The 12,210-nt window shown below is 41.6% G+C and overlaps 1 protein-coding gene across 3 annotated transcripts in view; it reads right to left on the bottom strand.

Moving 5' to 3' along the window:
* si:ch211-51h4.2 overlaps window positions 1-12,210 on the bottom strand; it is a 71,609-nt gene that overhangs the window by 31,441 nt on the left and 27,958 nt on the right. For all 3 annotated transcript variants that reach the window (XM_037113699.1, XM_037113700.1, XM_037113701.1), the window contains exons 9-10: window positions 609-708; window positions 96-154 (exon numbers count right to left, since the gene is read on the bottom strand). In XM_037113699.1, the coding sequence (XP_036969594.1) occupies window positions 96-154; window positions 609-708 (159 nt within the window). The remainder of the gene's footprint in view (window positions 1-95; window positions 155-608; window positions 709-12,210) is intronic.

Genomic DNA, 12,210 nt, shown 5'->3' with positions numbered 1-12,210 from the left:
CACATTTAATAGTCTCTCTCAGTATGTGGAAAAATTACAATACAGGTCCTACAGATCAGCAGGTGATGCAGGATAGACCAGAGGAGTAGATTTACCTGTGTTCTGTTGTGTGAGATCTGTGAGAAGAGCAGCGGCATCACATTTACAATCCCTCCTGTTGACACACAAGAAAAACAGGTCAGCGGGTTAATCTCACAAATCTTAGATAAAAATATATATATTTGCTGTTTTTCCTTCACTGCATGCAGACAATACTTCCCTAGGAAATATTTTTGCACCCTTTGTTCATATGATAGCCAAGTGCTGGTTCCGAGCTGGTTCAACCTGCAGACCTTTTAAGAACCGGTTTGCTGAGAGTCTTCAGCATCTAAAGGCCAAACTCAGTAATACATCAGCTGATTTTTCCTTACTTGGGACCGTTTACCAAACTACCAGTCATTCATCGTAAAGAATTCTGTACTCTTGGTGCAGTAAAATAAAGAATGGCAAAGAAAAGGGAGCATGGCCTTTCAAAAATGCAAGAAATTTAGAGAGCCAGAAAGGTGAAAAGGTGTAGAGGAAAAAAAAAGAAGAAACAGTGAGTGATATTTTACAAAGATGATTCTCACCCAGAGCCACTGTGCCCATTAGGAAAGGTTTCCCCATCTGCCTGAAGTCACTGCTGCTTTGAAGGCCGACCTCTGACCCCACAGCGAATGTCACAGCCACCTGGGACGGACACACACACACACACACACACACACACACACACACACACGATAGGTATTCTGTCAAAGTTGAGAACAAGATGAAAGCAGATAAACATCAAAGTATTTGTCATGTCTGCGGCACAGGACAGTCACATCAAATAAACATTTGTTTTTTGTTCTAAAACAATCAGAGAATCACGATGTCAGAGGATCAATCGTTGAGCATCGTGACTCAGAGTGTCTTTGATTCTTGAATTTGGAATTTGGAAACGCGAGAGCGGCTAAAATACAACTTGTTTGCTAATTTCTTACACTTGATTAATTTGATACTTTCTTTCATTTGATATGTTCATCTGTCATGTCTGATTTGATACCTTTGAGTTTAAAGTTCTCTAAAAAAAACAAACAAAAAACCCCCAACAGAAACGCTCTGTACTGAAACAACTCGATGCACACTGGGAGCTCCACTGTGGTGAAGTTAGAAACCTGTGCAACATTTAGGGCGATAAGTGAGTGCAGTCTTTGTGTAGCCAAAAATAAAAAAAAAAGAGAGAGAGTGCCCAGAGTGAAAAGTTACCTTGGTGTTTTAGTGCAACAAGAACAAACTGTGGTCCGGTTCTCTAGAGACCGACACAGCGGTAAACAATTTCAGAGCCACAGGTAAGAAATGGGGATGATGGGAGGATAAGATGAAAGAGGAGCGGAGTGAATAAAGTCAATATTAACTAGACACGAGAGAGATGTGAAGAGAAAGGACAACATATGTCACGATCCTGTTCTATGTTGAAATTTCACCCTCGTGCGCCGCGTGTTGTTTCTCAGCTCCTCCCTCTGTGATTTTCCCTGCCTCCAGTGTTCTTCCATTACTTTTCCTCACCTGTCCTTTTCCCACCTCACGCCACCTTTACCTGATCCCCTCATCAGTGTGTCTTTTAATAGTCTTTGTTCTCCCTCCGGTCTTTGTCTGTTTGTTCCGTGTTCTCTCGTAATGCCACCCTGTTTTTCCCACCAGCGTCGACTTCCGCGTCTCCCCGTGGTATGTTTCTGTTTTTTTTTGTTTCTTGAGTTTTCATTTGTTTTGCACTTTCTTGAAGCCTCTTTTCATTACTACTTTGTCGTTTGTCCTTGAGATACATTTTTGTTTTTTTTCCCTGGATTTGTACCATTCAGCTTTTGTTAATAAAACCCTGCATTTTGTTCACCAGTCCTGCCTCCCACGTGTTGTCTGCATTTGGGTCCTCACCTTGTTTTCCAAAGTGTAACAATATAGACAGCACGGAAAGACAAAGGATGCAAAGACAAGACGCAAAATTAATAAAGAAGAATGAGTGAAATAGAGAGGAGGGGAGTGCTGATTATTGACGAGGAAGACAGGATGACCGGTTCCAATAACTTCTAAGTAAAGGTGCCAATGAATGCTTTTTAGATGGACTGGAACGTCAGCGGACTCAATTGTGTCATCGCCTCTCGACAGGCGGGTTTCATTAAGGCTTGGACTAAAGAATAGACTGCATTTTACTTAACTACTCACCACACACACACAAACACACACACACGCACCATAAACCTGACTGCATTATCTTCTTCCAAATGATTTGACCGCCCTGCACCCAGGCAGCAATATCCCCCTGCTGTCATGGGAGCGAGCGGCATTAAAGGTTCAATGACAACTTTATTAGAGGTGAGGGTCTGGAGTCTTAACCAATTATAAAGCCTGAATAAATGTCACGCTAATTATTTCCAGAAAGCCGTGAAATTGTAGTCGATTCTCCGTGAATAATCTACCTTCCAACACAATTCCACAGCTCGGTGCATGAGATTCATTTAAAAAGTGTGTGTATGTGTGTTTGTGTTAAACTGTGTTCATTCACGGTTTTTTTTTTTTGTGTGTGTGTGGTTGAAGTAATGGCCAAAGCCTCATTCAGGCCTATTTCACAATGGTTGGATAGGGCTCCTATCAAGGTGTATCAACTTCAATTTGGGCTTCACTATTTTTTCTTTTTTTTTTTTTATTTGGCTTGCAGGATTTTGTGTGAAGCAATCAGTTAGATGTCAGGCTAAAAGGAGCTGCTGGAGCGGCACATTGATTTGGATGAAATCATAGAGAGGAGATGAGAGAAAAAAAAAAAAAGGGAGAGGACAGGAGAAAGAGGAGAGGAGAAAAATCATTTTCACAAGAAGTGAGAGGTCCCATATGGGAGAAGCAGGTGTGACTTTTTTCTTTACTCAGCATGTGTACTTTCTCTGCCGGTCCCTGCTGACCGAGATGGAAATGCCACGATATCAGTGTGAGCAGCCTGGAGTATAATCCTAAAGTAAGCTGCCATGACATTACAGACATTTTTTTTTTTTTTATCCTTTTTGCATGCGTATAGCCGTAACAAGATTTAAGGTCCATTTATTATGATTTTATACCACAGGGTTGTGCAACAAAATGCAAGCTGTAGTCACGTTGAGGTGCTGAGGGTGAGTTAAGGAGCTGCACAGCTTGAGAAAGACGCTGCTCCGTCGTCTGGTGAGGCAGCGGTTACTTCTGTATCTTTTGCAAGATGATGCTCGCTGGATGGGTACCAGTGGTGTTCTGATGACGGCCATTTTCGCCAGCTTCTCTCTTCTATTGTACAGAATACTGTGGCTTGATTGTAGGAAAACTCAAGTAGGAAATACAACATGAAATAGAAAAGGTGTATGAGGAAAGGCTTGACTTGATATCTATATATCTACAATGTGCTCGATCAGAGAGCAAATCTTATTTAGTTCGGTTTAGCTTAAAGACTGGAAACACGATGACAATGCGAAGCTCAAACAGACGTTCAAGAAAATCCAAACTTGTGAATGATGATGTTACACAGTGTCGGGCTAACAGCATCTCCAAGCTTCCAGTCTTCTTGCACAGGTAAATTAACCATCTCCTGGTTCCAGTGCTATTTAATTCCTATTTCATGGACAGGTGTGAAATTTACGTCATTCATTTCACTTTAATATGGTGCTCAGTCTCGATAAAATGCCCTCAAAAACTAGAAGGAACACAAAAGTGGCGTCGATGACATGTGCACCACTTTCTGCTAACTGTCCCATGATGCAATGCTAGATACGAATCTGTCAGTTATGATGCAAGGTAATGATGATAAGTGAGTGTCGGAAATATTGATTCACTGCTCACGTTGGAGCAAAGTATTGAGTGCCTGTTACGTAAGGAGTGGAGAAAGAGAGAAGGAAGAGTTGTTTTTGGACAGAGTCTATGATTGATTGACTTCTGTCTGACTCTTGTTCGCTTTATTGCACCCTGAGGTGGGACAATTATCCGTAAAACAGAACACCTAAGAACAAGCGTGTGCTTCTGTCTTTGAGCAACCCCACGACAGGTGAGGATGAATGACAAAATGACATTTCCCACCGAGACCATCACTGTTATAGACATGTAAAGGGTTCAGCGACGTGAACAGGTTCGACTATTAGTGTCCTCAAAGGAAACAAAGTGCTGATGTGTTTGTTGGCCTTTGTCTCACCAGAATCGATCCCAATCAACAAAGTTACCCTGGGGGCTGCTTACAAGCCCCCCCGTTCTGCCTCCTCACAGACCTCCAACACACTCTCATTCAAATCCTGTTCAAAACATCAGTGAGCTTCACAAGTTGTTTACCTCCACATTCACTTTTCATAAAGTTGACTTAAAAAGGGGGGCTGGATGCAGTAATCTAAGTTTGGCTCTCTGAAAGTGGTTTTTGCATTGGAGAAACATCTCCCCGAGGCCGGTGTTTGGAGACTGGAATAAATTATGGACTGCTTTATTTTGGATTATACTCCTGTGAAGAGAGGCACTCAAAGAGACGCCAACATTGATTTTGTTTTGCCAACGTTTCGGAAATCCTGGTAAATGCTGTAAAGGCCATTTTAATACATTCTCTGACTTTCAACGCAGAGAAATGGAATAAATAAAGCAAGGTAAGTCATTCCAGGTCTCCATTTTGTTTCAACAAGCAAAATACAAGAAAAAGTCCCAATTTTCTGAATAAATACGATACCACAAACGTATACTGTATGCATTACCCATCAGCTCTGCAGGGGATAACAGAGATTCTGTTCGGTAGAATTTAAGTCAGAAATAAGTTTTGCATATTTTAGACTTCTGGTTCCTTTATGTTGAAGTCAATGCAGATTTTACAAGTGCGTTTTCAGATAATGACGTAAAGTCTGTGGTTAACAGAAGCTTCCATGGTTCCATGGTATAAGATACGTTAGGTAATACCCCACATTTGATTTATAAAGGGTTGACTTGTCTTATAAAACATTGAAAAATCCCATTTATGACAACGGAACCAGTTGATGCAAACTTATATCAAAAAAGTCACCCTTTATCCTCGCTCTTCAAATCAGGATTTTGCTCCTTTTCTTTTAGACTTTAAAGCTCTTTGATTATTTTGTACATGGTAATAACAGACAGATTTAATAGAAAACTTATCCCTTTCCTAAAAACAAGCGTTACATCTGACTGAATGCTAATATTACCGTCTGTTGGAACAGAAACCCAACTTGTTAGTATAGAAACAATATCATTTTATGCTTACAAAATATAACTCATTGCAGTAGTAGATTGTTATGTTCATGTTATTCAGCATGGTAAGCACTTTTGAATGTCAGCCTCATGCAGCAAAAACAATATGGGCAGGAGTTTAGATGCAGTGGTTTGCTGTTTCTGATCTGAGGCTGATGGAGTAAAAAAACAAATACAACAGTATTTTATTTCACCAGTGACTGGTGCTCTTTGGCATCTGGTAATATACAGTACAGTTGGGTGTGAATATACCCATCAGCTTGCTGGAGAAGCAGCTACCTCAGTAGACCCGATCCAGCTATCACACTTGGCACAACCTTAATATACAGCAGCGTAGGAATGGTTAAGGTAATGCTCGCATCAGCTCTGAACCCTGACAACTGGAAGAGAAGGGACAACTATTCTTGTCTGGACTCAAAACTAGTCAAAAATGTCTGTGAAGAAAACATCCGACCAGCTTTCAGCCAGGTGGAGCCGGGATGCTACCTTTTGCTTTTACATGATGAATCGTTTCACTTCCAAGTCATAAATACAAAGTACAGGAATGGATGCTCGTCCAGGAAAAAAAAATATAAAAATGGGATTAAAATGATCCTAAAAAACATTTCAAGCCCGATTCATTGGCTTTACTTTTACTTTACAGTAGTCACTGACTGAAGGTCATATTTTATGCCTCCTTTTATTTGCTGTGACATCACTTATTAAAGCCCCCCTGTCTCTCTGTGCCCCCTCTGTCTTGGCAGCTCAGGGCCTGGAAATTGCTGTTTTCTTTCCATGTATACCAAAATAGAAACATTAATATTTCAGCCATAAAGAGAAAAATCACATTTGCGGGGCCATAAATGGCTGCTGCTCCACGATAGTGTGTTTTATTCTGGTGCAGTTGGCCTTGCCTGCCCGGCTCTCTCTCATATTGATGCAGAGTACAGGGAATGGCTCTCAGTGCCCTGCTCCAGAAGTGAACCTCTAAATCTTAACGCCTCCCCCTGTGTGGGATTTGGTGCTAGGACACATTTCTCTCATATTGTGTATGCGTGTGCATGCAGATACGTGAGGGAGTTTCTGTGTAAACAGCTCCACCTACAGGACGAGGATGAAACAACAACCTTCCAACACAACAGCAAGTACTTTTAGAGGTGACAGTCGACCCCCTTTAAAAACACGACCTCAGACATGGCCGCAGAATAAAACCTCTGTGACACAAACTAGGTTGAGGTTACATAACCGAGTGAGTGTCTGTTATTTCACATGAAATAGTCCATAGTGTCTTGAGGTTTCGGTGTGTGTGTGCGCACTATCAACGCAATCTAAAATCAATCTGTCCAATTTCTCTATTGTTGTTCAAGGGCAGGGGATCCTTTAAGGAGTCATAAAGGTTCAATTGGCCGCTGTCTGCTCTGCAGGGATAGAGTCATTGATCTGATGTTGGTATATGGATAGTTGTTCTCCAACAGCAAACTTACAGTGCCTGTAAAAATATCCACCCCCTTAATCCTCTTTATTGTTTTTATACATGGAATTCTATAAATGAAAAAGTCACTATACCACAAATATACAAAACATTTTTTTTTTACAAGAAATGCCAAATGTCATGTCAAAATGACATACATATTGTAAAATAAGCGGTTGCATTCACCCCTTTCAAACTGACTGACCTAATTCGACAGAGGTCCAGCCACTTGGTGCTAGTAGTCTCACGAGCCCCTTTTAGATAGAAAAGGTGACACATTTGCTGCGAGGTAAAGGCTGCAATGTGCCGCCTTGTCTTTCTGAAAGCGGAGGTGTAATATTCCTTCTTTTCCAAAAAGCCGCCACTTAGCCGCCACTTGGGTCGGTGTAAACATGTGACGTGACGTGAAGCACGAAGTTCGGCATGAACAGTGAAGCAGGTTGAATTTGTCTTCAAAATAAGAGCTTTACATTGCACCCCATTGGAGTTTGGAACTGGGTTCTCAGCGGAGGGCTTTTAATTTGAAAGTAGCGACCGTTAGTAGCTTGGAGAACGAAGACGGCTACAGAGGCCGAGGAGACGCTGCATCTTGACGTCCGCGGATGAAGTGATGGACTGACTGCTGTGATCAGCTGTTTCCTGGTTTTAAAACTCCCCGGCTGTGGGTCGCACAACAGTGCAGGTCATCGACACCTCCGCCCATCCCACGCAACTGCCAGCACATCGACAGCTGAGATTTACGTAGCAATGGAGGCGGAAAAAAGTGTACCCTCCGTGTACCTCTGTCTGAAAGTCGAGTCACTGGTTAATCATTATTCCTGGCTACAGTTGCACCAGGGAGACAAAAGAACTCCAAACAACTCTGTGTAATGGTTATTGAAAAGTATAAGTCAGGGGATGGATACAAAAACATTGCCACGTTACTGAACATCCACTGGAGCTCAGTGAAGTCCATCAGTAAGAAATGGAAGAACAGGACGTCCTCACGAAATGAGAGACTGTGCAAAAAGGAGACAACCAAGACACCTGTGATACTCTGAAGGAGCTGAGATTGGACTTCAAACTACAGATGTTGCCGGGTTCAAAACTTTATGGGAGGATGGCAAAGACAAAGCCTCTGTTGAAGAAAGCTCATTAAATCTCAACTCATGTTCACCCAAAGGCATGTGGGAGACTCCAAGGTCAGGTGAAAGAAGGTTTGCTTTAACATTAAGTATTTTTGGTAATTTCTCCATATTTTGTGGTATATTGACCATGAGTCCATGTATAAAAGCAATAAAAGGGGAAAACAATTAAAGGGGTGCACACTCTTTATAGGCACTGTATATTCATTCAACCACATTATAGCATTTAGGGACAAGTCACTGGCCTCAGTACACTGCGTACGTACACATACTTAACCCCACATAGTAATTAAAAGTGTCATTAATTTTCCCTCATCAAAATAAAATCCAAGCCAAGAATTTGTTCAACCAGATCTGTTTGAAGAGAAAAAAGAGGGTTTTTTTGTCAGTACGTGTCTAATACTGTGTCAGCCTTTGTCTTTCAGAGCCAACCGAGAGTAATAAACACCATAACGCTATAAGTCAAAAAATGAAGTTTAAACATCCTGAAGGAAAAAAAAGGCCTCCTGAAGCGCCCTGATGATCGTGCACCACCTGCACGCCGTGCTGAGAGTTCACAATGTTTAATGCTTTGTTGCAATATCATCCAGTTACAAATGCCCGTGTTTAAATGCACTCCCTGGTGTGCTGATGCTACACTTACGTACATTTACTGGGAAATGAACTGTTCACACACACACACACACACACACACACACACACACACAGAGGTTGTGAATTACAGTATACATTAATTCATTATTTGCACCTTTATTTAAAACAGGAGAGCCAGCACTTGTGTTTTAACTAAAGTGCTTATATGCATATTACAGAGCATGAAAGTCTGATATCAGCAAGCTCTGAATCATGTGAAAAAACAGGGTACTGACACATAAATAATCACTTCAGATCAAAAGAATAAAACAGAATAAATAAGTAGATAATGAAGAAATTAAAAAAAAAAAGCTACTGGCTATATGTTGGGGAAACCTTATATTATACTTCTCCAGTGAATTCTGAACAGGGATTTGTAGGCAGTTTTTTTTCCTCCTTCTTTTACTTATTTGGACATCTACTATTGAATCTATTTGCTTCTAAGAATCTGTATTCATTTTGTGTTTTACTAGTAGTTATTTTAGTTATGTGTGGCTATGTGGCTCTATAGACAATGACTGTGGGGCACGCTAACTTGAAGTAACAATTTCTTAACATTTTACCTTAAATTATTAGCTTTCAAATTATTTTAAAAAGGTAAACTGACTTGTAATATGGCGACTAGTGTCTCTGGCAGTCCCACTTGACCCACATTAAGAGTAAAGATATTTCAGTGGAATGCTGGGAACTTCCAGGAGGCATGTGAACCGCTTCATGGCAGATTGTCACAAACAAAACACTAGAGTTTCCTGATAGACCGATCGCCTCCCCACTGCCTACCTTTTGGTTGCCACCCCAAGATTTCTGTATGCGCCACGGCCCAAACTGCTTTACTTTACTGTCATGTGAGTAGATAACCCGTGGCTGACTCCCCTGCTGCTAGTGGGATATAATTAAATAACACTGACATCGATCCCCTGTGGTAATAATCCAGCATCAGCTAATCTGCCAATATGTCAGCGATCAAGCTGAACTATCACGGTATATAAAGTGCGGAGGAATGAAGTTAGAGGGCATACAAGAAATATGAAAGCTCTGTCCCTGGGGAGATTTTTATGTAATGAAAGAACTGTGACAGACTGTCTTCATCAACAAAAATAGCAAAGTCAAAGAGAGGCGAGCCCAGTGGAAAAACAGTGGAGAGCTGCAAGAGCATTTCACCTCGTGACTGAGACAATTCTTTTGGAAGTTAAGATGTTATATTCTTGGAAGATGGAGAAAGTTAAAGTGATATGAACTGGTGGGTATCTCACACTGAGACACCAAGCAATAACAAAATGTTACATAACACAGTTAGGTGCTTTAAAGTTCCTTTCACTGTCTGGCTGCAATTTTTGAAAAGTTATCATGTATCTGATCATAAAGAGGCACCGGGGATCTCTCAGACACAGATGAAGTCATTATATCTTATCTACAGCACATTAAATGAACTAAAGTTTTGGAATTTTCACACACCTAAAAGTCCCTGAAGATAACTAAACCTTAACATAAAAAAAAAAATTCTAAAATAATCATTTGCATCACATAAATATAGGAAGTGCCGGGCCTGTTTGTGAGCACCCAGAGGCAAATATAATGTGTTGTGGCTGCGTTGTCCGGCTGTGCAATTAATATTAACAGTTCTAAATCCATACATGCAACATTTATCACACAAGGAAAAGGATGTACTCCGTTGGTCCTGTGTGTGTTTTTATCACATCGAAGGTGTCGTCTGGGTAGAAGCAGGACACGGCGCAAAACGTACAACGCAGAAATCGAAGTGCTGCATTACATTGAAGATCAGCTGCCAACTTATCCACCAGTCGCATGTTAAAGTCGACATCAGCACTTGTTTGCAGTAAATCCTCCAGACAATAACCTGCTCCATTCACAACTGCCCTCAAGAAGACGTCTTGTACTTCTTTTACCAGGGAGCTGGGAGGATAAAGTCATACAGTGTCCAGTCCAGCTGACTCAGACATTTTCTGTGCAGCTCCTCTGGGTAATGTCTAGGTAAGTCCAGGGTTGAGGTACACGCGGAAAAGCGACGTAATAAGAGGGTGTCAGCCGAAGTGTTGGCCAACACCAATCGCAGCAGATACAGCAGCCAGCTGTGCGATGCTTTGAGGCAGTGCAACCCTGCGGAATGTGATAGTGTTAAATGTACTCTGGCCCGAGCCTAAAGACTTCCTTCAAGACCTCCGACTGAGCTGCTGACACTCCCTGATGTTGGCAGGAACTGACCTGGAAAGCCCCCAAACTGCCACAGCGGGAGCTCAGTGGGCAGCACAGCTTCTGCATGAGGTGACCAGCGTACAGTGCCACTTCCATCCATTTTTGCCAGCATGACCTCACACGCAAGCATGGCAGTCGTGGCGACGCGACATCCATCAAAGATGGCTGAGGGATATACAATTTAAGGGAGTGAATGACCAACCTTAAAAGCCTTTAAAGTGTGAAGCGTGAAGGTGAGAGAAGACTTTCCATTGAGTTTACTTTTTATCAAATGAGAAGAATAAAACACTCTGCAATACATCCTGTACTACAATCATTTATTTCTTAATAACTATATATACACTCCAATTTACTAAAATATCTAGGGCTCTTTATGGAAAGAAATGGAAAGTGTACTGCTAATCTTCTTAGACTAAGATACCAAGTGGTGACATAACTCACATTTAGGTATTTTAATATTGCCACCAGAGGCCATTTTTTCAAATTCAGTTCATTTGTTTCCCTCTCACCGCTAGGAGAGTAAATTGCCTCTAGATTTTCCTCAGTGTGACTTTGTGCAGCTTCTCTGAACCGTAATTCATGACGTGATGTTGTAATATACTGTATAAAATATGGACAAAACTTCCTGGTCTGAGAAGTGGAATAAATGCCATAAACCTGCATTCTGTCTACTGGCCAGCAGGGGGGCGACGCCACCGGTTTCAGAATTGGTGTCTGATTGCTTGTAATCAAATATGATTACTACTACTCTTTTGATTTATTACCTCAGTATACAGCCGCCTAATCAGATTTTGATCTCAATCACTATTGCAAGTCTTCTTCAATAAGGCGTGATGTATCCGTGTTTTCCGCTTGTGTACTGCAAAGCCATCAGCCTGCTGGGTCTAAATTGATTCCCCGCTGGGCCTAAGAGAGCATCAGAGAAACGTATCAAAGTTTTTAAGATGTTTTTTTTTTTTTTTTTTTTAAACTTTCATGCGTTTACAAGCAGCAAATTTTCTTTAAGGGATAAATTATGTTAGCAAGTGTGCCGTCGAGAGAGAATTACAGAGAGTGGTGGTGAGTAGGTAACGCAGCGGTGAGTGAAGCAGTGCTGTGTGAGCACAGTTTAGGTTGTTTGGATGTTTATAAATGCTCCAGCTCAAGACCCAAACCAGGTTCCTGCGTCTTGCTTGTTGGCTTATAAATTGAAAGGGGGTTAGTTCAAACTCACATCAAACTGGGTAAATGGACATTTTCTAAAAGTGCCTTTCCCGTCTACTGACCACGCAAAGCACTTTACAACACTTTTCACATTCGCCCAGTCATACGCTGAAGGCAGACGCTGCCATGCAAGATGCCGGCCTGTTCATCAGGAGCAGTTTGGTCAAGGATACTCTGACATGCAGCCGTGGGAGCTGGGAGATCGAACCAGCGGCCTTCCGATTACTGAATGAGCCACAGCTCCTCCACAACTGTACAGTTATCTTTTATAATTGGTGCTACATGACCAGAGGAAACAGGGCGAGGAGTCCGATTTGAAGTTTAACAGATGGTTACAGATTA

This window comes from Acanthopagrus latus, chromosome 11 (assembly GCF_904848185.1).
Source record: "Acanthopagrus latus isolate v.2019 chromosome 11, fAcaLat1.1, whole genome shotgun sequence".
NCBI lineage: Eukaryota > Metazoa > Chordata > Actinopteri > Spariformes > Sparidae > Acanthopagrus > Acanthopagrus latus.
This window is presented reverse-complemented; position numbering and strand designations above follow the sequence as displayed.